The sequence below is a fragment of the Girardinichthys multiradiatus genome, chromosome 23 (assembly GCF_021462225.1).
Source record: "Girardinichthys multiradiatus isolate DD_20200921_A chromosome 23, DD_fGirMul_XY1, whole genome shotgun sequence".
Taxonomy (NCBI): domain Eukaryota; kingdom Metazoa; phylum Chordata; class Actinopteri; order Cyprinodontiformes; family Goodeidae; genus Girardinichthys; species Girardinichthys multiradiatus.
The window spans coordinates 23704331-23731067 of NC_061815.1; the positions used below are offsets into that span (position 1 = coordinate 23704331).

The window sequence follows — 26737 nt, forward strand, 5'->3', positions numbered from 1 at the left end:
AGCAAAACAATAACACATGTCACACCACTCTCCTATCTTTAATTACTGTATTTAGATATCAATACTATAATTCCTCTAACTCAAAATACAATCTTACCACTAGATCTGTAGATCTGTAATAAAGGTTTTATTCCAGGAGAAACATTTCAGACATCTACAACGCTGTTGTTAGTTGCATTTCCTCTATTTTATTTACAAAAGGCTTCCATTAAGTTCTTGAAAGATATCTAAACTATTTTTGTAGATAACTGTAATTAAATTTATAGTAATTATTACAATTATCAACATCTTAATTTTCTATTTACAGCCTTAATATAAATATAAGATATCTGTAATTTTTGTTTGGATATCAGATGATGTCAGTTTTCTTCTTGGAACAATTATATGTCTACAATGTTCATTCTGGTTAGTAAACATGTATATCTGAAGAAGAAAGCCCAGTGAAAACATGCATGAGAAAGATTCTGTCATCTGTCTTTTCAAGAATGATACTTTAGATGTCAATCTCATGCTTCTGGTAACTTCTAATCTCCTTAGTCTTAAGAGAATATTGAAAAAGTTACATTGTCCCTTGTAGAAGTTTGATAAAATGCATTCAAAATGTCAAAATGATGGCTCTGATCCAAAATGTGAGCCTTTTTGTTGGGTTTATGGCATATTTACAACAGGTTTGTTTTGGAAAACTCTACATTTTTCCCAGGTTTATTGCTCTATGTGAAACTGGCCCAAGAAGCTGCAGTCAAGAAAGCCTTTTTACATGTTCTTTTCACTTTGAAGAATTAAATAATGAACAGCTGCAAATAACGATGCTAATTTCACATCTGTTATGTGATAAATGAACTTGTCACAGGTGTTAAGTTGTTGAGAGCCATCTTGCACCGCCTCTACCACGGCTTTGCTGAGCTGCCATAACCCACAGAATACATAGATTACTATGCATTATTGATACTGTGGGATTGTTCCAAGGTCTCATGCCCAGTTTTATGACCCCAGTTCTCATTAAAATAGTGTTGGGAGAGTGACAATCCCATCCAGGAGCTTTTACCCCACGCAGAAACACAATCTGCACAATGAGACCATCTGGATCGATCTGGTAACACCTCCAACAATGCTCCCATCGCTATAGAAGAGAGCGGTGCCCTCATTGTTAATTTCTTCCCAACTCTGCAAAAGATATAAAGATAAACAACCTCTGACCCAATGTTACCTCTCATTTTCGGGTCCCGTTTTCATTTCCAAAAGATGCTATCTGCCCAAATAAATCCAGGTGTGCTCACAAGAGTCCCATTCTGCAGCTGGTTCTGACATTCCTGATGGAGGAACTATGTTTTGGATGCCAAGTAATATACTGAGAACTCATTTCTGATGATCTACACCCATGGTGGAAATCGTATCAGATTTAATTACAGCCTAGCATACTTCATCTGTTGAATAAATTCACTAAATATTATTTTTCTCTTTAAAACCCAACCTGATAATACTCTAAGATCTCAGACTTTGTGCATGAATCCAGAGGAATGATTAATCAGGTTTAATGCAGTCAGGAGAGGAAACGTTTGACCTCACAGTGCTGTCAGCCACCTGCTGGTGTTACAATTTGTCTGCTCCTCCATTAAAAAGCTGTTCACCTTGTCACCTGCCACTTGGGCTAATTAAAGAAAACATCATAATAGTTTCCACATTTAGGTCTGCATCTGCTCAGCACTACCACATACTCCCTTGTACCTCCTGCATGCATTACCACACTACTTTGGCCAACCCTAAAATAATTTGAGGTGCCTGCTATTAATTGAAGATCTAAAGTGCATTGTGCTGTGAGATTTTTCCAATGAAAGACAAAAAAAATCTTTACAACAATATAATGTAAGTACATGACAAGAGAAACAAGAAGTGAAAATTAGGAGCCTTTTCAAAGATCACTTGCTAAGTTAAAAGCTCCAGAAACAGCAGAAATAAATGTTTGCAGTGATGCTCCTAAATCAACCCAAGGCTGAGAAGTTGAACTACAACCCTGTGGTTTTGACGCACCACGTGACACTTTTGATGTCTCTGGTCAATTGAAAACAATCGCTGCTTGGAAAATTAAGTGCGACAGACAAATTATTGCAGCTTGAAAGGCAGCAAATCAGATGTTCTCGTAAATCAAGTTTTCACTTTGATGCAAAGCGTAGATAAAGTGACTGACGCCTCATTTTTGATGGCGAGGGTAAATATTTGTTTAGCTGCAGTTCATTATACCCCCCTCTCATGGCACTGATTAAACTAACTCTCTTGAATTTACACATTTAAAAGTTGTATTTCCTCATGTAAAATAATAAGTTCTGCTTTTAGAACCACTTGCCTGTAATTTTACATGTTTGCATAATTTATTACATCAATATGCTCTTTTGCAATGCCTTTATGAATGTAACTTCCCATGCCTGAATATTTATAAACCATCTTGCTCTCGCGGTCTCTGTGCATCCAGTTCTTAAAGTGGCCGACTCAAGGTGAAAATGCAAAATGACGGAAGATAAGGAATGTTTTTAGACATCGTACATACAGTCCTGGGAAAACGTTTTCATATGCTCACCATGGGCGTAAATGCAATCTAAATCTTATTTATTTTTAATGATGAAATGATATTATGACAAACGACTTTAATGATTGTTCATCATAATATCATTTCATTGTTAAAAAAAACAAAACTTTAATGATCCCTGAAGGCGGAGACCTTGGCGGTCTAATCCTTGGCTGCAGAAGCTGGCTCTTGGGACATGGAATGTCACCTCTCTGGTGGGGAATGTGCCTGAGTTGGTGTGCGAGGTAGAGAGGTTCCAGCTAGAAATAGTTGGGCTCACCTCGACGCACGGCTCTGGCACCAGTCTCCTTGAGAGGGGTTGGACCCTCTTCCACTCTGAATTACTCGTCATGGATTGTCCATAACTAACACCATGTTCAAGCATAAGAGTGTCCATATGTGCTCTTGGCACTAGGACACCCTAAGCCGCAGTTCAATGATCGACTTTGTTGTCATGTCATCTGATCTGCGGCCGCATGTCTGGGACACTCGGGTGAAGAAGGGAGCGGAGCTTTCCACTGACCATTACCTGGTGGTGAGCTGGCTCTGATGGTATGGGAGAATGCCGGTCAGACCTGGCAGACCCAAACGAATCTTGAGGGTCTGGTGGGAACGCCTGGCAGCGTCTCCCGTGAGGCAGAGCTTCAACCCCCACCTCCGGGAGAGCTTCAAACATGTTCCGTGAGAGGTGGGGGACATTGAGTCTAAGTGGGCCATGTTCCGCGCCTCCATTGCCGAGGCAGCTTATCGGAGCTGTGGTAGCAAGGTTGTTGGTGCCTGTCGTGGCGGCAATCCTCGAACCCACTGGCGGACACCGGCAGTGAGGGATGCTGTCAACCTGAAGAAGAAGTCCTACTGAGTCTTTTTGGACTGTGGGACTCCGGAAGCAGCCGATGGCTACCGGCTGTCCAAGCGGCATGCGGCTAGGGTGGTTGCTGAGGCAAAAACTCAGGCATGGGAGGAGTTTGGAGAGGCCATGGAAAACGACTTCCATACGGCTTCGAGATGATCTGGTCCACCATCCGGCGTCTCGGAGGGTAAAGATGTACACCACCAACACTGTTTACAGTGGGGAGGGTGTGCTGTTGACCTCAACTCGGGATGTTGTGAGTCGGTGGGCAGAGTATTCCACTAAGGAAGCAGAGCCTGGGGACCTTGGGACGGGCTCTCCAATCTCTGGTGCTGAGGTCACTGAGGTGATTAGAAAGCTCCTCGGTGGCAAGGCCCTGGGGGTAGATGAGATTCGCCCGGAGTTCCTTAAGGCTCTGGATGTTGTAGGGTTGTGTTGGCCCTTCAGCATTGTGTGGACTTGGGGGGCAGTTCCATTGGATTGGCAGACCGGAGTGGGGGTCCATCTATTCAAAAAGGGGGACCGTAGAGTATGTTCCAACTATAGGGGAGTCACACTCTTAAGCCTCCCTGGTAAGGTCTATTCGGGGGTTCTGGAGAGGAGGGTCCTTCAGATAGTCAAACCTTGGATTAAGGAAGAGCAGAGTGGTTTTCGTCCTGGCTGTGGAACACTGGACTACACCCTCAGCAGGGTCCTGGAGGGTGCATGGGAGTTCGTCCATCCAGTCTACATGTGCTTTGTGGACTTGGAGAAGGCGTTTGACCGTGTCCCTCTGGAAATCCTGTGGGGGGTACTCCAGGAGTATTGGTTTACCAGGCCCTTTGATACGTGCTGTTAGGTCCCTGTATAACCGGTGTCAGAGCTTGATCCGCATTGCCAGAAGCGGCCGGAATGAGAATCAGTACCTCCAAGTCCAAGGTCATGGTCTTGAGCCGGAAAAGGGTACAGTGCCTTCTCCGAACCGAGGGAGCGAGAGATCGATAGACGGATTGGTGGTGCGTCAACAGTGATGCGGGCACTGTACCAGTCTGACGTGGTGAAGAGAGAGCTGAGTCAAAAAGCGAAGCTCTCGATTTACCGGTCAATCTACGTTCCTACTCTCATCTATGGTAATGAGCTTTGGGCCGTGACCGAAAGAACAAGATCACGGATACAAGCGGCTGAAACGAGTTTCCTCCGCAGGGTGTCTGGGCTCTCACATAGAGATAGGGTAAGAAGCTTGGTCATCTGGGAGGGACTCAGAGTAGAGCCGCTGTTTCTCCACGTTGAGAGGAGCCAGTTGAGGTGGCTCGGGCATCTGGTTAGGATGCCTCCTGGACGCCTCACTGGTGAGGTGTTCCAGGAACGTCGCACCGGGCGGAGGCCCAAAGGAAGACCCAGGACACGCTGGAGGGACTATGTTTCTTGGCTGGCCTGGGAACGCCTTGGAACGCCCCGGATGAGCTGCCCCAGGTTTCTGGGGAGAGGGAAGTCTGGGTCTCTCTGCTTAGGCTGCTGCCCCCCGCAACCCGACCCCGGATAAGTGGAAGACAATGGATGGATGGATGGAACTTTAATGATTTATAAAAACAAGAATTAGAACAACTTTAGTGAAGATTTTCTCTAATCCGCACATGGTTACAATTATAAATACAGGCTCAAATGTAAACTGCACCCTTCTGCTTGTAGTTGATTATATGTCCTTTAGTTGTCCTATTGGCACAACCGATCGTGTCCAGGTTGAACCCTCCCAGGTGGCTTGTGGCAAACTTTAAACGAGACTTTTTATGGATATCTGTGAGAAATGGCTTTCTTCTTGCCACTCTTCCATAAAGGCCAGATTTGTGCAGTGTACGACTGATTGTTGTCCTATGGACAGACTCTCCCACCTCAGCTGTAGATCTCTGCAGTTCATCTAGAGTGATCATGGGCCTCTTGGCTGCATCTCTGATCAGTCTTCTCCTTGTTCAAGATGAAAGTTTAGAGGGATGGCCGGGTCTTGGTAGATTTGCAGTGGTCTGATACTCCTTCCATTTCAATATGATTGCTTGCACAGTGCTCCTTGGGATGTTTAAAGCTTGGGAAATCTTTTTGCATCCAAATCCAGCTTTAAACTTCTCCACAACAGTATCTCAGACCTGCCTGGTGTGTTCCTTGGTCTTCATGATGCTCTTTGCGCTTTGAACAGAACCCTGAGACTATCACAGAGCAGGTGCATTTATACAGAGACTTGATTACACACAGGTGGATTCTATTTATCATCAACTTCTGGAGTGAGTTTGCTGCAGTGAAAGTAAAGGGGCTGAATAATATTACACGCCCCACTTTTCAGTTTTTTATTTGTTAAAAATGTTTGACACATCCAATAAATTTCATTCCACTTCACGATTGTGTCCCACTTGTTGTTGATTCTTCACAAAAAATTTGAATTTTATATCTTTATGTTTGAAGCCTGAAATGTGGCAAGAGGTTGACCAGTTCAAGGGGGCCGAATACTTTCGCAAGGCACTGTATAGCATGGGAACTTGTGTCCACCCGTAGTTGCAACAACATTCATCTTTCCATGTTTACGTTAGCGTTGTGCTTAAGAACAATTCTGGTTTCCATGTTCTGGCATCACAATAAGGAGTTGGTAAAATGAATTCCTTGCTACTTCCTGAGATCTCTGACTTTCTTGGGAAAGACAATGACATAAACATAAACATGCCCTCGAGTAGCTGTTGCTCAATAGCTTGCTCTATTTAGAAGCGACTATTTTGACTCGCAGCCAAAAGGAGGCTGCCAGCAAAGCCTTTAAAAAACACCACAATATGTGCTTTTATAAGTTTAACATAATATCTGGCTTCTTATGAGATGAATTTATTCTGACAGCTTATATGATGTTGTGCAATTAAAAATTGTAACCCGCATTGTTTACATTGAATCAGGACTACAATAATTTGATGAGTTTGCCTTTTCAAAAGATTCCTTTTAGCTGTTCTGTCATGTTCTGCATCTCTTGTATTTTGGTGCATGGTAAACAATCGTTTTCTCATCTTAGACTTCCTGAGGTCCTGAGGGCTGCTGACTGGCCGGCCTGTGTCCAGCAGTTTATTTTTCGAAAGGAAGAATGTGGGTCTTGCTGTTAAACACTGTGGTTTCACAAAACTAACTTTAATAAGGAGGCAGATGAGAGACAGAGGAGGAAGGGGACTACAGGAGGTTTCTGGGCGAGTGGGTAATGTGCATCATTTGGGTAAACCGGTCCTCAAGAGAGGCTTCACACACACACAGGTGCAAATAAGCTCACCTGGAGGAGGTTCCACTGAAGCGTTCAAGTAAAAAACTTCAGTGTTTTAATGTGATTTGTTGGAGACTAACATGGACAACAAGAAGCATTACATCATAAAAGAACCTGTAATTCATTATGACGAGATTTGCTGTTTGATTTGGCAGGACACATGCAATTGTTCACCCATTTCTCCAAAATGGTGTCATACGTCTAGAGATTTAACAGTGGCAGAATATAGCAATGCTGTCTTGGACAGAGAGGTGGTCGTGTCACATTGCAGAAACCTTGGTTTTCAAAGGTTCAACAGAAAAATGGCTACTTTTTATTCCTTACCTCAAGGTTCTCAGTCCAAACACCTTAATCAATATATCTCCTCAGCTTGCAAAAAATAGTACAGAGCCCAGCTGAGGACCAAATTATATGATTCCAAATGCAGGAGACCGCTCTAAGATAACTGGTGTTTGAGTTCGCAGCTTTACCTTGTTACTTCATGTTGGACAAAGAGCAAAGTTGAAAAGTGAGATTTCAGAAGAGGGAGGAATCTAAACAGGAGGTAGGAATTTGGGAAACTTTAAGTTTGGCAAGTCTTAAAACAAGGATCTCATACAAGAAAGTCAGTGAAATAAAACGTTTCTACAATCATCACCATGTTCTCCTTGCAATCGTTTTTCTAAATGGGACAATGTGGGAGACTCTGAGGTACATCTTCTTTTTGTTAGTGGTTTACATCCACTTTGGGGGTTTCTCTAAATCTGTTAGAATAAAGCAGGGGGATAGGAGGCTCACGTTCCAGTCAGCTATACCAGCTCAACATAATTTCCTTCAACTGTGATACGGTTGAGTATAGTTACTCAATGTCATCATATGATAAGAATTTCATATTAGCCAAGTAGAACTGCACAATATATTGAAGCGCAATATCAATGTTTGCAATATCACAATTGCAAAGGCCTGTTTGGAAGCATTATACAGTAGGATAGTTCAGTAGGACCTTTAACTGCTCTCGATGCCCACATGATGCTCTAATTTATATTAGATATTAAAAAATGTTGATCTTCTCGTCAGCCTGAAGGGTTTCAAGGGCTTTTCAGGAAGAATGGGTTCTCGAACTGCCTTTCAAAATCTTTGTTGTCAGGTCCTAATAACAACCGCATGTTGTACATTACAGAACAGCATAAAACACAACTTGTATTTTCTGAGTGCTTTCCTTTATAGAATCATTTGAAAACAGGTTACAACTCTAAGAACAGGGGTTTAATGTGAAATATTTAATAGGTTTTCATTTGCAAATATTTCATTACAGCCGCAGTACATGATTATGTAAGTAGGGCCGTTACAATAAAAACTTGTAATGTGTGTAACTGTGTCATACAATTTAATGTCATTATAAACATATTAAAAAATGAAGGTAGCTACCTTTATGCACTTATAGTTCATAGTGAACAAAACGTAGTTTCAATTTGTGTTGCACCAGTTCACAACAAACTCAAGGCACTTCACAAGGCAAGCAGCTCCACTTTAGATTTATTGATATCTAATTCAGTCCAAATTCACTTAGAATAATAAATGTGTTATGTTGAGGGGATGAATCCATGTCCGTGTCCAGCTAAATTCAAAATTATTAATGCCTTTTTCTTTACAAGTTGCCACATTTTCCACTGAGAATAAACAATTAATGGATTTACAACAAACTCGTGAAACTCTATACAGAAGAAAAATGCAGCTGTTTATCAAGAAACACTTCTTTAATCCACATCCAAAGCTCAAACAACGAAAAATCGCCTCCTTCATCTGTAAACTAAATATTTCCAGCTATCCCAAGAGTTAGTCTTCACCTTTCCTCTAACAAATAAATAGAGCATACTAAAGCTTTGCAAAATCTTCCAAAGACAGGATATCAAGAGGAGTCAGTCACTTTTATTCCCTTTTTTAACGTAATAACAGAATATGTGCAGACATATCAACTGAGTGGTGAGTGTAACCTGAGGAGCTGAGGTCCAAACAGTTGTGAACTTCAGCTGCTAAGATTAAATACAGAGCAGAAGGAAAGGAGCCAACAGATTACTTTCATCCAGACGTCAGTCAAGTTAATCAGCGAAACTGTCATAGCAGGATTCATTGGGAAAAAATCCAATGCAGATTTTTGGGAAGAACTGTGTATCAATAAATATTTAAAAACTAAATGTTTGAATCCTATTCTCTAACCAGGGCTTGAGCCGTGTACAGAATCTTGACTTTTTCCAGCAGCAGAGTAGATAGTACTTTGCCTTTTAAAGATTGTATGTTTAACTCCCCAGTTTGAAATCCCCATCTCCTCCTGCAGCATAAAGCAATAAAGCCACCTGGATTTTCCGCCACAGGATACCCTCTTCATAAACAACCTCATACATCAGCCAGTGCAGCCAGTCGCTTTCGAGGCGCTCACTAAACCTGTGCCTGCGGACATCAAAACAAACACACAGGTAAAGCTTTCACACAGAGCTGGGTGTGTGCTCTGGTCTGGCATTTTTTACTTGCTGCAGGCCTTAGGGAAATAAATCCAAAACAATGCCACTTAGGGAAACAAATTTTCTGCTGTTATTGTTTTAGAGTGGTCATTAATGGTTCTTATATGTGCCGTGTATTTTTCCCGTGGCAATAGGTTTTAGGCCTGTAGGTAGCTGGGAGCTTCCTGTTTGATTTACGACGACTCTAAAAGCAAAATGCTGCCCTTGGGAGACGTAGGCCAAACTGTAGGGCTCCATCTCTCCAAAAAAATCAGGCACTTTCCTTTTCGTTTCAGGTGGGAAAGCCGGACGTGAAGAGCGTGCGGACTCCAAGTTGAGAAATGGATCCCCAGACGGGCCAATCAACACCAGCCGAACACTGTAGTTAGAGTGTAGTGCTCGGTTTATTCACCCTCACATTTCTATTGCTGAGATTGTTGTTATGAATAGTGCCTTGCAAGAGTATTTAAACTCTTACAGTTTATAACATTGTTTCACATTACAAACAAAAATTTCAATTAATTTTACTTAGATTTTATGTAAAAGACCAACACAAACTAGTGCATAATTTTGAAAAGGAAGGAAAGTGATACAAAGTTATTAAAATGTCAATCCCTTAAAGGAAACACCTTACGCCACAATTACAGCTGCAAGGTTTTTGGGGTACCAGTCTTTTAAATTAAGAGACTGAAGTTCTTCCTCGTTCTTATTTGCACAATTGCTCAAGCTTCATCAGATTGGATACAACTAGAGTCCCAGTAAATGACTGCGGTGTCTTGCTAAAGTATTCATACGCCGTCAGATTTTTCACATTCGGTCTCTACCATCGTTGAATATCGAGATACTGAAATTTTTGGTCATTGTTCTTGTAAAATGTTATTTTGTGAACAACAAATTCGAAGTCTTGCAACAGAATGCAAATTGAATTTCGGTCTGGATTTGACCGGACCATTTAAACACAGTATGCTTTGGTCTGAACTAGTCCACCGCAGCTTTGGCTGAATTTTGTTGTTCGTTGTGCTGCTGCTGGAAGGTGAACTCCCACTTAAATCTCAAGTCTTTTACAGCCTCTCACAAGTTTTCTTCCAGTATTTTTCAGTTTTAGGCGCCATTCATCCTCCCACCAACTCTGCCTAGCTTCCCTGTCCCCAATAGAAAAAAAGCATCCATATTTTGCAGTGGAGATGGTGTGTTCAGGGTGATCCACAGTGTTAGTTTTCCAGCACACATAACCTTTTTGCAAGAATGCCAAAAAAGACCAGAGCACCATCTTCCACATATTTGCTGTATCCCTTGTATCTTGTTACTATGTTGATCTACCCCTCTAAAATGGGACTGTGTCCCCTTTTAGTGTCCGAATGACCCCATATTTGATGAAAAATTATCTGAATGCACAACAGCAAGCCTAACCTCATAAACTTATATTTACCACCAAAGACTTTGATGCACAGCACAGCCTGCTCAAGCTCAGTCCTAACCATTTAAAAATAAACTCTAAAAATCAGGCAAGAGCCTGTTTAGAGTGACCAACTGTCCAAACAGGCACAACGGAAAACCAAGGTGAAGGTCCTCACAATGCAGAGGCTGTAAACTGAGGATGCTTTACTGTGTAGCTCCCCCCGTCTGGCTTTAGACTTGTTAAACAGCTTCTAAGTGCAAGCTGGAGAAACATGACAATACACCCTGTTCTACACAGGACACAAACAGGCTCCACATGGCTCTAATTACTGCAGGCACCAGAGAGGTGTTCAAGTGCAAGTAATGAAGGTCTATATGGTAGGCAGGCTGTGTGTAGTGTGTGCAAGCCTGTCGAAAGAGCGGCTGGGTGCTAACTGCAAACACCTGAAGCTTGTAAGCAGAGTTGTTCTCAGTGACAGTTTGCCTGAGACTTAACAGCTGTTGGCTTGTATCTGAGCATAGAAGTGTCACAAAGTGAAGACACGAGAGGTGGAAAAGTTTCTTAGATCAAAGCGGAGGATCTAATGACGCTGCCTCCCCTTTTTTTCCAGCCAAGAGGTTTAACCTTAAAAGTGCTTTCTTTTTCTAGAGGAAAACTGCTTCTCAAAATCATTCATGAAAGGTTTGAAACCTCATCATCCTGAAATCAGCTGCAGAAATGCTGCCCCCTGTTGGCGCACAGGTCCGCATGCATACGGAAAGCTGAGCACCCTGATCTTTAGGTCATAACTTTAATGGCAGAAATACCACTCATGATGTGTGGCAGCGCAGCTCTCTCTCACACAGACAGGCCGAAATACCTCGGGCTGTGATACCGGAGGTGGAAAAGCTTGAGTTTCAGGTGCTGGGAGGTGGTGCTAAAGGGAGAGGGGGTCTCCTCTTACAGAGTCGTGTAGGGAGAGGGTCTTCTGTCGGCCCCCTCCAAGGCCGAGGGTCCAGAACTCTTATGTGCACCACTCAACCACCCACATGCCTCTGTGATATGAACTGTAAACTTTCTCCTAAGCATGCAGATGGGATGCAGACATGTAGTCAAGGCACATTCAGATACATGTATATTACTCCATTACTGATGTATCATGCACACAAAAGTTTCGTAAGTGTCACATTTTTTTCTTTAGAAACAAATGTGTTTTGTGTAGAGATGGGAACAAGAATGTATTGGGCAATCTAATTGCAAAGGCAAAAACATCCACAAGCAGACAGTTGCATCAAAGCCGAACTAAACAACACAGTCCTTTGTTTTACCAAAGACAAAAAAGAAACCACATCACCAGACCAGAAACTGAGAGGGAAGAACTTTAAATAGACTCCTGAATAGTTGTAATCAGGGACTGGACTTCAATGGAAAATCGTTTGATTCCTCAACAGTTCAAGGAAATATAAAAACACTATCTGGCATATAGATTGGTGTTAAATAGTAACTTCCTTTGAACTAATGGGGCAAAATTGACTCAACCTAATCAGAAAACATTTCAGATCAATGCTGATAAAATTTCTAAGTAAAAACCCCAGCATTTTGACCTTTTGTGACCTGGCAACCACAAACTGCAGTGCATTTATGTTCCAGACCTACACAAAGTAGTGCATTTAACAATTTACAAATTAAATCTAAAAAAGTGCGCCGCACACTTTACAGGTCTGGATGTAATGGAAAACAGCAAGAAGACGTTGTGGAAAGTAAGCTGTCGAAAAGTAGTGTTCAAAGTTATATGTGGTTACACAGCGTGTGGAGGAAAACCTAATACAGGATATCACCCTGAACCCAACATCCTTCCGGTGAAATATGGCAGTGGCAGCATCATGCTTTGGGGACATTTTAAGGATTTAAAAATTTGAAAATCACATTATACCTTCCCCTTCACAACAATTATGCACCACGTTGTTGGTCCACCACGTTAGATCTCATACAAATATAAAGAAGTGTGTTTTTGTAAAAGCACAAAATGTAGAACAGGGTTCAAGGAGCTTGACTACAACAAAAAGAAACAGCAAATGCGGCTTTTAGTTTATACGTTTGGAAATAACCATTCGATTGTACCTGTAGTTGCATGTCTACATTTTATTACTTCAATAAAATCTGTAAAACCTTCAGAAAAAGCATCCAAAAAGTAAATAAATGAATAACTGGACTGTCTGAATGTCAGCTTCAATAAAGCACACACACGCACAAAGCCTGTTGCTACAAGCCAAAGGATTTTGGCCAATACAGCTTCCCGTTCCATAGGTCAAGTAAAATATGTAAACTATCAAATGCACAGCAGGTCACTCAAACAGGAGCCTGGGCCTCACCAGTATGTGTGGGCACCTCTCAGCTCGTACATCACACCGAACCAGCAACTTAACCCCAAACAGGAGAGATAGTATCTTTCTGAAAACCACAGGCATTACAGGGAACTGTGTGGGAACACACACCGTTCTCCACCAGGGGATCTATCACAAACTCCTGTAATAAGCACCACAAGCCCAGCAGAGTCGGGCATGGCACACAACTGGCCCGTCTATTGAACGTGAACGTCTGCCCCCCCCCTCCAACTGACACAGGTCTGGATGGATGAGGCTGGACGTGCCAAATGCCAGTAATGTTCTGAGACATAGTATGGCCCTCTTCAAAGACAAACATTTCAGACTGCACAAATCTTCCAATTCAAGAGGAGATAAACTGGTTTCACGCACTTTAAAATTATGCTTAGGGAGAGAATGATTGCTAAATTTGAGTGTATTTTATATGTTTTCAGAAATGGTGGCTAGAAAAAGAAAGCAAAAACAGATACAGGTACCTGGAGGACAGGAGCACTCTTGGCCAACATCCCTAGCAGTCCGCAATTTTGGCATCAGAGCTGCCACTTTCTGCAAACACACAAAGAGAAAATTCCAGTGTGTAAGGGGAAAATGAGTAAGAAATTGGTGGGTTATCAGATTGCAAACCGCTCTGATCTATTGCCAATGCAGAGGACATAGGTTGATGTCTATTATAACTGTACACATGCATCAATCAGGCTTTTCCTGGTCATACCAATTTCTGGCGGTTTTCTTTAGGCATAAAAGGGGAAAAATGGGCTGCAAGTGTTTTGATAAAAGTAGCAGTTTTAAATTAATCACAAAATGATGGAAATACAGGATCGCACCTATTTATGCAGCGGAGCATAATGTCCCTAGCCTTTGTCCTTTATTGAACTCAAAAAGCTCAAAGTACTTGATGTTGGTTGATGTGTTTATAAACCAAAAAAAAAAAAAAAAAAAAAAGGTAGGAGTAGTTAGTTTTGATGATTTTTTTCGACAGTGGGGAAATTGTTTTATGTATTTGACCTGTTGATCATCAGAGCCGAACAAGATAAAATCGACCTATATTCCCATATATGGCTGATTGATTGGTGCATCTATAACTGGAGGTGCCCCGAGCGGTACCCCTTCAATCCCTTATGGCGCAAAAATAAATCACAGGCGAGCAGATAATCACAAACACACATTAATGCATGAAGAACAATCGATTTTGTCCATGTACCTCCTCCACCAGCATTCTCACTGGGGCGCTGAGCTCTGAAATAAGGGCCTCATCCTCGTTTTTGAAAGACTTCTGCGGAGCCTGGAGGATGGACGCCTTGTCCATCTCCATGTGCAGCCGGTTCTCCAGCTGGTGGGTCCTGAAGCTCATCAGAACACACACGGTGATAGAGCTCAGAGACATGAGCAGGCAGAGAGCGATGGGAAAGCCCGGCGGCCACCGCTGGACCCCGGACTTGGTGGCACACTGACACACAGCCTTGTCTTCTCCGTTAGACCTGCTGTTGGTTGTCTCCATGCTGCGATCCATCTTCAGAACTCCTATCGGTGACCAGAAAGAGCTGAAAATCCTTCTTTTGTGGATAAAGTCCCGTCAACAAGTTTATAATAAAGTTCGGTGAAGTAAAAAGCGCTTCTAACACAGTGGGCTCAAGCTTCAAGGCGCAGTCCTAAATTAGTCCCGGAGTAAGAGGCAGCGGCAGAGCGCGCAGGGTTTGAACCACGGATAGATGGGAGTAGTCTGGAGACCAACCAGAGAAGACTCACGCCGGAGTTTCTGCAGGGATACGATTGGATCAGATGTTTTCCTTTCTAAAAGTTGCGCGTTTAAGTGGCGTGGTTACGCCGCCCTGCCTGACCACGTGGGGGAAGCTGCAGACTGACAGCTGGGTGTGAGAATGACCCGGAGAGGTGACGGGAACCACTTAAGGCGCCCAGCTCATTATGCGCCGTCCCTCTGGAATCTTATTTCCTACCGCATCCCTACACTTACTTTAGAATAAACCAGTTTCATTGAAATATTGATATCCCTTCACTTAAAAAAATAAGCTTAAATATCCCAAACGCTGCAACTTTAATAAATGTGTCACTTCCGCACATTTGAACAAAATCAGTCCTTTCCTTGATGGAGTCAAGAGATTCACTGATAATTAGCTTTAGTTCAGCTTTTAAAAAAAGGCTCCACGCTGCCATCATGTGGACTACTGGCGGTACTGCATATAATGAAAAGACGTACACAGGTTATATACGGTTATCTCCTCTGGTCGTTTATTGAGGTATAACGCAAAAAATACAGAACCAGTCAATGGAAAAAGGGAAACTATGTACAAGTTTTTTGCCAGCTACATTTTTTCAGTTCGGTACATCCACAATCCTAAAGAAAGCACTGTTAATCAAGACCATTTTGTTTACCCATTATCAAGTAAATATGCACAGAAAGAACATAAAAAGATCTTATAATTTAAAAAGGCTCCACCAGTATGACTGTATATGGTACAATTTAAATTACAATATAAAACATCAGTTGCAGAGATTGACATCAAAACAAGAGAAGTAATGATAACTTAATAAATGAGATTACAAGGCAGTTTATTGGACAGATCTAAGCAAAGCAGGGAAGTGACTGATACAGTCAAGAGTACATCTCCCCCGGAGAGTCGGACATAGAGGCTGATTGCACCATCATACATGTCATGGTAACAGACAGGTCTAAATATTCAGAGGGTCAGTCTCATTTGCTGCCACCGCTGCTTCTGCTGGAGCTTCTGGTGCTGCTGCCTCTGCTGCTGCTCTTCCGGCTACTGGTGTTCTTGTAGTAGCAGTTGAAGAAGGGATGTCGAAGGGCCTGCTCCAGACTGAGGCGCTTTGCTGGGTCGTACTCCATCATATTCTCTATCAGGTCAAAAAGCAGCTGGTGGTCTTCACTTCTGGATACAATGTAATGCTGTTGGGGAGAGGAGAATTAAAAGTGATTACATACCAAGGCTACAACAAAAACTTAAAAAACACCTAAAGTTGTATATTTTCAATCCTTTGTAAATACCATAAGAAAATGATCAAATAAATAACTCTAGGAAGTTCTAAAAACAAACCCCACAAAAACGTTGACATAAAACTTTGCAGCAACCATCATGTGCTGCTATTCCTGACCTGCGGATATTCATTCAGGAATGCTGAACTTCTGCCTAAATGAAAGCATGTTGTTGCTTTTCTTTTACATTTGATTTTTGAAATAAAGCAATTTTCACACTAAATACCGTACCTTGAGCGGTTTGCAGTGTTTCCTGACATATCTGCCAGCAGAGCTGTGAACATCCCAGTCCAACCTGTTTCGGTGAACATATCGCCGTTTCCTATAAAATATACACGAGACAAATGTAAACATCCCATTGCTTTATCTATACCACTTCCATTCCTTGAGAAAAAGTCAAAGAAAAAGGTTTAATTCTAAAGTACACTTAATCCTCTTATATTAACCAAAGTTTTAAGCAATGCTGAAAATCCCACCCACTCATCAGGTGAGGCAATTCATTCAGAAAGACATTTTTATGTCTCGTGTAGCCATTTTATTTTGATCATTAAGATCCATGCATCATAGGTGAATATAAAAGTAGCCTGTTACTAATAATACTAATAATATTTTAGGGGCCTTTGGTCAGTAATTATGTACCGCTGTGCTGAACATTTTAAAAGTCAAGATTGTTGATATCATTTCAGATGTATTATTAGCCCAGTGGGCGGCAAAAATCTGAAGTATTGTCAATCAAAATTGTTAATGCAAAATCCAAATATTTATTGCTGGAACTATAAATAAATGCTTACTTTGTTTTCTCCAGCAGGTTTGTAGGGATGGGGCCCAGGACTCTCTCCATCATAGCAAGATGCTCTTTACTGTCATGTGTCTAAATGGGAAAACAAAGTAAACACTATCAAGTACTGTAATGATTACACAATGTTTATTTCTACTCTCTACAGCATACTACCTGGAAGAGGGTCGTTCCAAGATAATACTCAATGAGTATACAGCCAATACTCCAGACATCACAGGAATGGTCCCAGCCCAGGTCTGAAAGACACACAGCAAACCTAGTGAGGAACCAGGCTAGGCTTCATCTAAACCTTTTGTACCTTGTCATAATAATAATAAAACACGTACCTAAAATAACCTCCGGAGCACGATAGTGACGAGTTGAAACTACAGAGGTGTGGTGCTCATGATCATAGGTGGCATTACCAAAGTCTACAATTTTCACATCAGGGTTCTTGAGTGTTCGTTCATCGCGTCTCTGAGAAGAAATAAGCTTAATTATCCGCTAGACGTTTAAGTTGTACATTATTAGCTTACATAACCGTTATTAATTTACCTTTTCGCGGTTGTATTCCATTTCATAGTCTGAATCTATTAACAGAATATTTTCAGGCTTCAGGTCTGTGTGAGTCAGCTTGTTCTTGTGCAGAACTGCAAGACAAAAAAACCCCCAAAACTTAACACATGTAGCCGTTTTATAAGAAATGTTTTATGCAAAAACACTGAATGTTACTTACATTTCACACCTCGAATGATCTGGTAGGCCATATGTCTGATTTGTTTAACAGGAAAAGGCTGGAAATTGTTCTCCTTCAGGAAATCGTATGTGCTGAGGCCAAGCAACTCAAAAGCGATACAAATGTGACCGTGATAATCGAACCAGTCCAGCATACGGACACAAGAACTTTAAGAAAAAGACCAAGTAAACAATTTCTTAATTTTCCAATTCTGTAATGCAGAGATGCAACAATCAATTGTAGTGGATAGTAGTTGGCCGATTCTCACATTAATACTGAGATATTTACTGAGCAAAATGGAGGTAATCAAATTCCCTATTTTCTGTTGGATTCAAAACTGCTACTAATATCAATTCTTGTGTTTCATTTAGTCCTTAGGAAGAAACTGCAGACATTAAAGTCTGATTGGTCCATCTCTACTATAACGAGTTAACTTACTATCTTCGGTCAGCGTCGAGATTGCTCAGGTGTTTAAGCACCTCTACTTCAGACAAAGCTGCATCTCTGTAGCGGTCAATATTTTTAATGATCTTCAGGGCCACTCGAGCCCCATCACTGAAACACATTAAACATTTTTTGGTTAGAATTGTAAAAAAAAAAACATCTAACTCTAGGAATAAAAAAGTTGGAGGAAAACAACATTCTTAATAAGGCTTCACAGCTTACTTTTCCTGATCAATGCACTCGACGACCTTCCCAAAGGCACCCTCTCCCAGAGTACACACAATCTCATCTACGGGAAATACAGAAGAGAAATTAGACGAACAGCACTGAAAAAGTGAAAACAGTCACAGCCTTTCATCATATTACATTTCTTTCTAGCTACACAATATCTTCTGAAATCTGGCAAACAGCTTGTTGCTTAAAATGTTAACTGACAAGATAACCAGAAGATAAATTAAACTGATCAATTTTAATTTAACGCTACTGGGCCAAATATGTCTGTCTTTAAACTAAAGTTGGAAAATATCCTGACAACCAGAGAAAGAGAGACAAAAGTGTGAACGACAGTAGAAAAAAAAAAAAGTGTATATTCTATACATCTCGCTTTCAGCATGTCTCCACTGTGATAGATGAGGTGACCCTCGTCATCATCCTCAACACTCCTGGATCTTTTCCTGCTCCTGTGGCGATGGCTCCTCCTCTGCACCGGAACCGCCGCAATCCGCCATCACACCAATAACCCATCAGCCAGCACCAGGCCACCACAACGCGACATCGTCATTCATTCAACCAGGCCAAGGGGGGAGGTGAAGGAGTGGACAGATTCAGGCCGTTCAGTAACACCACCAGGCGAATGCGCGGAGCAGCAAATTCAAATTCAGCCCCGTCAGAGAAAATGGGCGGCGGCCACCACATGGTGTGTGTTACAGAAGAAAAACAACATGGCAACAAGATTTTCAGATGAGAGATTTTCTCAGAAGTACAGAAACACTTCAACTTGATTGATTAAACTTATTGTACATGAAGTTCTTTTGCAATCTTTCAAACAGTTTAAATTCTCTACAATCATGTCCCATGACTGACCACTAGGGTCTTGTCAAAGATACTGGGTCCACTTTCTCTTGCCCATTTCTAAACACTCACAAAACCCTTACTTCCTGAACCCCAAAGTATTTTACTTGACATTTATGAAAATCATGCTAAACTGTGAAGGGTACCACAGATACAAAGAAAAAAAGAGATGGGTGTTTCGCAGTGGCTAAACACCCATGATAAAGAGCCATTCAATCTGGAGATACAGAGCAAGGAAGAAGAGGGGAGAAGGAGATTCCCGTACCGAGGAGGACCTTTGCCGAGAATGACTGCATCTGTGTCTCCTATCTTTGTGCCTGCGACTGCTTCGCCTGCTGCGACCACTACGCCCAGAGGACTTGCTGTAGTGGTGCCAGTCAAGATCTTTGTCCTTGTAGGGGTCTTCACAACTGTCATCGTTGCAGGCCACATCCACACTGCGTTCATGGCTGTACTTCTCCTGGGAATCCAGCCTCTGGTTTAGACTGCGGGCCTCCAGGTAATGCCTATTTTCAGATAAATTGTGAGAAATGAACAAAAAACAATTATTGAAAAGCCAAGTCAAGTCATGTACAGCTCAGGTGCTTGACAGACCGAGCACTCAAATCAAGACTGGATATGATGGTGCTAACGGTCAGCCTTTTGCCTGACACTCTATCTCTATCTGCCTGAATCCAATTCAATAAGTGGTTCCAGTGCCAACATCCAGTTTAGAAACAGATTAACACGGCAGAAATAGTATTGCAATGAGCCCTAAAGCCAATATGTAACTCCACACGTTTGGGCAAATATATTCATATACCTAACCTCTTCTAAAAGCATTCACCTAGACAGAGGGCCACATTGGCAGAGTTAAAGTGCCAAGCATTGAAAGTTGATGGTGCGTAATATAATCTAGGATTTATCTTGGTACTCCAGGAGATAAACACTTACATGACCCCCATATCTGCGAATATAAAACCGATGTTTATGTGCACAATAGCTAATATAAACAAATCTAGTCTTTTCTTATATAAAGCTACATCTAACTTCATCTTATTCCATGACATTATCAGGTGTGTTTTCAATCACTTGGAGCAAACTAAACCCTGCATGCCATGTTCACACCTTAAAAAGACCAAGAAAGTCGTAGCGTCTTAGCACCCTGTTGGTATCAGTTGTCTGCCAAGCAGAAGTCTGCCTCTCTACAGAATTAAAAATAGTGGATCTAAAAACATCTGATGCAACTGCATGAACCACCATGCACAAAAAGACTTTTAACACTACCACATGCAAACTGCAGAAAGGTCTCCTTTGCAAATGGATTCCACTCAATCATTCTGCTATTCAGAAAACCAAGTGTTAATAAATAAATATACACAATTAGTGTATTAAGTGTGCATAAATGCACATTTTCAATACTAAAAAGTGTGTTTCCACTGCAGCAACCTTCTCAGGAACTTTGATAGTTTTCTGGGGTAAAGGTAATAATTTTTGTGTTTATATTCTGATATACAGATTAAAGTGAACCCAACTCCCCCAGGATTTTTGATCATTTTCTGTTTTGAAGTTTAAATAGAGTACATGCGCCGCTGCATTGTGTGTGCATATATGGTTATTCTAAATACAAGCAGTTATTTTAAATCTAATCTACCTGCTCATTTGCACACTGTTTATTGTGTGCAGTTCATGGCTTTTAAAGTATAATAGCTATAAGACAAGCCAAGATTACGTTTTCTTCGGGTCCTACAATGAAAACACACAACAAAAGAAACACCCTAGTTAGACTAAATGTTCTGAGTAGAACCCCACAGTTAAAAGTTGCCTTAAGCACCTTAATAATGAGAGCATCTTAAGTCTTAACATATTAAACAGTTGATAATTCACAGTAGTAAAAGTCCTAAATTTAACTATGATGCACAAATAGCAGAACACACTAGTTTTCAACATAATTTGGCTACAATTAAAAATGTTTTTATTCCAATAATGGATTTTTCCCTACGTATTGAGTGCTGTAATTTTAGGACTTTTCAAGTACATACAAATAAAACTTTGATTGTCTCAAATGGGTGTATTTTAAAATGTTTTGTTTTACTCTAGACAAAGCATGCATGAAAAAGCTACTTTGCTATTACTGCTTGAGGCCAAATGAGACTTCCTCTTCAACACAAGCAGAGGCATTTTTTTTTTACTTTCAGTCTGAATAGTATATACTGACCCCTATTGGTGCTCTGCTATACAATAAAGTTGAATCTCATAAATAATGCATGGCCTTTTAGGATGAAAAGGTGGATCCATCAGCCTGTGATACTTTAAATTACAACTAGTCGGAAAGACTTGCTGATATGCGTCAGCAATACAGCAACATTTGGCCAGCTCCAAATATGTGGTTTGTAAGGTTTTTCTATTTAGTTTCATAACGTCGATACTGCCCCCTTGGGTTCAGACTAAGATTACATGCAAAGAAAAACTATATCACTGCTAAGCTTGTTCTTGGATGTGATATGTGGTGGTACTCGACCATTTTACAAATAGAAATTTTAAGCTCACATTGCTTCATTAATACGGATTGTTCAAGGTGATAATGCTGACATGCGACAAGCCAGTAACAACTGATCTGCTGTGGAATAATATTGTGAGGATTTGTTCTACTGTCCATTAGTCATTACAACTAATGAACGGTTTCTTCGAAAAACAACCATTTTACACTGTCCTTTCCGTGAGCCAACAAAAACCTGAAAACGACATCTGCAATAAGAGAATTAAATGCTGTCATGATAACCAGTTTATACTTGAACAAAAACTCTATAGTCCACCAAAGAATAACTTTGATTTCATTTAGAATATAACTTTCAGATACGTCTGGCTTCACACCCAACACAGATACTTAGCAGAGCTCTTTACAACCTCACTACCTACTTAGGAGGCAGCTTAGCCACATGATTCAAGACTTTATTATTACCCATCATACGTCGTGCTGAAATGGAGAGTTCTTCTGGATCTATTTTCTCCTTCACTGCTGTGTGAATCTCGTCTTTGGCGTTTGCGACAATTCATTCTTTCTTCCCAGCCATACTCTTCAAGCCAGATGCCTGGGGAGCGCATTCGCTTCGAGTGGCGCATCTGGGAACACATAAAAAACATTGCCATGTCAGACAAACTGGGATTCATGCACCTTTTCTATGTTACAAATGTATCAATATATTCTATGCCCACACATTATGAAAACTAAACCATGTGCATAACGAGGGAGGCATGCAGAAATATAGAATAAAACGCATAAATGTAAATACCACCAGACAAGTTTATACAACAACCTTCTCGGATCTTTCATAACGGAAATGCTACAGTGGCTTCAACTGCGGTAAGGATTAGCAGCTTTGCTCTTACGAAGGTGAAGGTTAAACTGCAAGAACACTAACCTAATAACCTAGCAAGATCTACTATGTTTGTGGCGTTTGACGCTTTGGTAAGGGGCAGTTCAAAATAACAGCCGAAACTAATCTAGAAATAAAAATAAAAAATAAAATACACGATCAAATGCATCTTCGTACTAAAACATCCTACATCACGATTTCATAAAATGTGCTGTCACTGACACACGCCTAAAAGACTGAAAAATATTAGAAAATGTACATTTATAACCGCGCTTTTGTTTAACTGATACAACGAAATGTGAAGGCCTTGGCCTTGGTCGGTTTCAACTGAGGTGTTTCCCAAATTACATTTATAATACCTCATAATGGTTCATCTTTGTTTAAAAAAAAAAACGTATTCTTCTTAGGTTTTGACAAAAGCAAGTCGACACCTCTGTGATCAAGTGATTAAAAGTGTATTTTGAACGTTTTTTCAAAAACAGACCAACCGAAAAACGAAGGCCTACAGCCTTTTGCTGAAGCGGTACCATTACGTCAGCAGACCGCACAATAGGAAGAAAAGAAAAAAGCCAAAATAATGTTTTCTACCTCCAAAATATTAACCACCACATTTACTTTAAGCTGTACAACAATTGCAAACTTAAAACAATGCAAGTTCCAACGAACTAAATAGTCGCAAAGAGCGGTTATGCAACTGCTCAGAATCTGCCATGTTGGCGGGGCGTCGAATTTCAAAAAATGCAAAACTTGACTCGTAAGTATGTAGTATGTTGCATCTAACTGCCATGTATAGAGAATAAATTACCTTTATTTATTGTTGTGAGGTTCGAATCAAAGTAATTATCGGTTGTTTGAAGATTACAAGCAAAAAATCTGCAAAAACGCCTGCGACTTCTCGTCCTCTAAGATGGCGACTTTCTGTAGAACCCGATGGAACGTTCTTTCACATATATCATGACGCAAGACACGTGACACCCGCCCACTGCAGTGTCTTATGGGAGTTGATGTTCTGTTCTGAACCAGTCAGTAAAACCTTGGTATTTGGACCTAAGCGACCGCCATGAAAAATATATTAAAAGTAAAGGCGAAAACGGGCAGAACAAACAAATCAAAGGGGGTTGGTACCTATCTCCAACAGGGTCTAAGGTCACGCAACAGCATTTCAATCAGCTTTAAGTCTGGATGTTGACCAGACCATTCCGAAAACCTTTTTTGGTCAGTGGAGGTTTTTGATCTTGTTACTCTCCCATGGAAACCATTTTTTTTCCCCAATTTCTTTCTTCTTGTTGAATCTGAAATACCGACCTTAACTGAGGCAAGTGAGGCCTGCAGTTCTTTAGATGTTACGCTGGTTTTTTTTGCGGCCAATGCGCTTTTGGAGAAATTTTAATAGGACAGCTATTGTCCGGCTGTCACCGTGGTTTTCATTGGAGTCCCAAATTCTCAGAAATGGATTTATAATAAGGTTGCATGATTAAAGAAAATCATACCATGACAATATTATGGTCAAATAACAACTAATCTGTCATCATAATGCTTTAAACACTGTGTCTGACTTTAGCATGATGGGCACCATGGTCTGTGTCAGGTGTGGGCATCTAACGCAGTGGGACTCCCTCCAGTAAATTAATTATTTGCATGCCAAGAGAGAATCCCTGATACTTGGAATTCAAAAGCCAATCAATAGTGTATTCTAAAGAGTCCACTGTGTTATCTTACTGATGCATTGTGCCCCCCTAACTTGTTACCCTTGATTACAGTCAATATTTTTTTCTGTTTGTTCTTCCATCAGAATGGGGCATGATATGTTACTTTTTGGTCTCTCTTAGCCATTTGAGTGGTCAGGCGTGTGTGTGGCTTTGAAATCAAACTTAGATATCCATAAAATGTGGTCAATTAATATTGTTGATATTTGTTTTATGATGTGGAACATTTAAGTTAAAAATATTTAAAAGGAGAAATATTTATTCAATTACTTTTCTGATTTTGTTTCATATATTTTGTTGTTGCATTTGCTACAAGTTTGATGTTTGCAGCTGCCCACAATGACAAGTCAAATGGCTTTGAAACTTTGGCCTCAGTGGTTTGGATCTCCAAAGGCTTTCAAACCTTAAAATACTGTACGAACTATCAAGCGTGCTGGTGGAAGCATTCTTTGGGTTGCTTTTCCATCATCAGTCCTGGTGTGATGCAAAAAAATGTGGAAAAATGAAAAAGGAAGACTACTTTCAAATTCTTAAATTTTATTTCCATTTATTAACTAGATGTAACAAATGTAGACACAACAGTGCCTACAAAAAGCATTCAACCTTCTATAATACATTTAAACAAATATTTTAGGTTTTATGTATATATTTGAACATGTGTAGATCCGCAATAACGTCAAACGTCTGCTTCCACTTGTTTGGTTTTAATAACCGAAGTTGCTTTTTTGCATCTGTTTACTGTGTTTCAGTAGGAGTCTTCATAACTTATAAAGTCTCATTCTGAAACACAGCAAATAGATGCAACAAAGAAAATGAGAGATTATTTTATTCATTCATTCATTCGTTGTCATAAGAATACATTTATAGGCTTTCAAAAATACTTATAATTTATAAGAAACACAATAATCTCTCATTTTCTTTTCCACAGCCGAGTTCGACACGCGTTAATCATAATAGGAAAACATAATTTTCTAGGTCTAAGTTCACCTTAAAACTACTGAACACAAGCCTGGCAGGCTGTGCGCAGGGTTAGAAAACCCATGTTGCCAGAACGGGGAATTATGGGAACAATATGTCTGCGCCCAGTCTTTACCCTGATATCTATAAAATAACACTTTTATAGTTGAGTTACTAAAACGATTCCTGTTATCAGAACGGCATTGTTGTGGTTTTAACTGAGAGGATGTCTGAAAACACCGAGCAGAAGAACGGACCTGGGTTCTCCAGGGCAGCGATTGCTGAGATGTTGATGAAGAACTTTGAGAAGCTGCCTGACATTGATCAGAAGCTCTTCATGTACGGACCCATGTACCTAGGGGGAAACGCCGGGCTTGCGGGGCTGATCGCCAACAGCCTGTACCGGAGGGCTCTGAACGTCCGAGCGGCGCGCTTCGTCTCCAACCTGCCGATGGCCGTGCTGCCCTTCCTCACCACCGCCGCCCTGTACAACGCAGCGGTGTCCCAGCCGCTGCTGACCGGGGAGCTCAACTGCCCCACCTGCTCCCTGATCAGAGGCGCGCTGGTTGGGGTGGTCGGTGGTGGGCTCTACCCGATCCTGCTGGCTTTACCCCTGAATTTCGGCCTTGCATCCAGATACAGCTCGGCTCCGCTGCCAGAGAAGGGCACCATCCTGCGGTACAGTTTGGACATCTCCAGACCCGTCTTTAATAAGATGAGGGCAGTTCTTCTGCTGCAGGCTTTATTCGGCACCTACCTGGGCTCCAGACACTTCCAAAGTTACACCAAGCTGGCCCAGATAACCTTTGGCAAGGATGAAGTACTGCAGCTGTGAAAGAACTGGACTGAGAATAACCACGTTCTTTAATACTGATGTAAATCTGATTTACCTCTGTTTGTTTCCCAGAAATAAAACGAAATATGAACTAATTTTTGTTGTTATCACAACATTGTCTGTATTCACTACTTTTTGTCAATTCATAAAACTGAAATGAACCCATCTGTAACAAACAAACAAACTCCAGGATTCAGTTGCATGAAAAGGCTATGAACCCTAATCTGAAATTCTGATAATGCTTAAAACAGACGACCGGATTTACACAAAGCTCTTAAGTTAAAAGTGAGAAATACTTGTAAACGTTTTTTTATATAAAATATCATATTTATTATATAGTATCATATACCATAAGATACCCTAGCCATTTGGGCACCCTGGACAAAATTATGCGTGGTGACCCCCTACCAACCCCTGCACCCCCACCTAAGCATATTAGAGAAACCTCAGTATATTATACATCATGTAGTATTGTTCTACAGCACACATGAATAAGTACATCTCTATGTTAGATGCAAAGGAAATATCAAAAAATTAATTATTACAAAAATGAAAACAGTTTTAATGAAGTGGCACAATTCAATATCAATCCAACTGCAACTTATTTCACACTTTGATACCAAACAAATAAAATATCAAGGCAATAACAATAACAAATAAATACTACAAAATATAACACAAATAAATCACATGCCAGATTTACACAAAATGAACCCCAATACAAATCATATATTATTGCACAAAATAAAATATAACAGAACCTAGTGCAGACATAACAAAATATAAATATAACAAAAAATAGAATTGGTCAAAAAACTCTATGCAATAATATGCATATTGTAGCAATGTCCCACATTAAAGACGGCCCTAAAAACAAAATGACCTGGAGACAACATTATGATAACAAATGTCAATTAAGGCAAATGAGTGACTCTG

General features: G+C 40.8%; 3 protein-coding genes across 13 annotated transcripts in view; 1 reads left to right on the plus strand and 2 right to left on the minus strand.

Annotated features, from left to right (window-relative positions):
* The window catches only part of LOC124860035 (collagen alpha-1(XXIII) chain-like), a 195979-nt gene extending 181204 nt beyond the window's left edge, over positions 1-14775 (minus strand). For 3 of the 10 annotated variants that reach the window (XM_047352988.1, XM_047352994.1, XM_047352993.1), the window contains exons 1-2: positions 14110-14774; positions 13385-13454 (exon numbers count right to left, since the gene is read on the minus strand). In XM_047352988.1, the coding sequence (XP_047208944.1) occupies positions 13385-13454; positions 14110-14418 (379 nt within the window). In that variant the 5' untranslated portion in view covers positions 14419-14774. Of the gene's footprint in view, positions 1-13384; positions 13455-14109 lie in introns of all 10 variants that reach the window. The other 7 variants (XM_047352996.1, XM_047352989.1, XM_047352991.1 and 4 more) reach the window with 6 other exon arrangements.
* A 358-nt stretch (positions 14776-15133) lies between these two features.
* LOC124860633 (dual specificity protein kinase CLK4-like) lies at positions 15134-23247 on the minus strand. Of its 2 annotated transcripts, XM_047354090.1 has the most exons (13): positions 23109-23247; positions 21889-22049; positions 19213-19453; positions 18474-18576; positions 18099-18165; positions 17871-17987; positions 17433-17599; positions 17252-17346; positions 17044-17173; positions 16871-16953; positions 16710-16789; positions 16150-16240; positions 15134-15831 (listed from the first exon to the last, which is right to left on the minus strand). In XM_047354090.1, exons 2-13 carry the CDS (start codon positions 22047-22049, stop codon positions 15619-15621), a joined length of 1548 nt encoding a protein of 515 aa, XP_047210046.1. In that variant the 5' UTR covers positions 23109-23247; the 3' UTR covers positions 15134-15618. The 2 variants fall into 2 exon arrangements, with proteins under 2 accessions (XP_047210046.1, XP_047210047.1); XM_047354091.1 differs by lacking the exons at positions 18474-18576; positions 21889-22049; positions 23109-23247 and having other exon boundaries at positions 19213-19387.
* A 1785-nt stretch (positions 23248-25032) lies between these two features.
* Positions 25033-25896, plus strand: tmem126a (transmembrane protein 126A). Its single transcript, XM_047354061.1, has one exon. It carries the CDS (start codon positions 25193-25195, stop codon positions 25799-25801), a length of 609 nt encoding a protein of 202 aa, XP_047210017.1. The 5' UTR covers positions 25033-25192; the 3' UTR covers positions 25802-25896.
* Positions 25897-26737: the final 841 nt, after the last annotated feature.

Coding starts and splice junctions, on each gene's coding strand:
- LOC124860633 (XM_047354090.1), bottom strand. CDS start 22,049: ATGCGCCACTCGAAGCGAATGCGCTCCCCAGGCATCTGGCTTGAAGAG. Junction 17,600..17,870: donor CTCGACGCTGACCGAAGATA/GTAAGTTAACTC, acceptor TTTTTCTTAAAG/TTCTTGTGTCCGTATGCTGG. Junction 17,174..17,251: donor TGGAATACAACCGCGAAAAG/GTAAATTAATAA, acceptor ATTTCTTCTCAG/AGACGCGATGAACGAACACT.
- tmem126a (XM_047354061.1), top strand. CDS start 25,193: ATGTCTGAAAACACCGAGCAGAAGAACGGACCTGGGTTCTCCAGGGCA.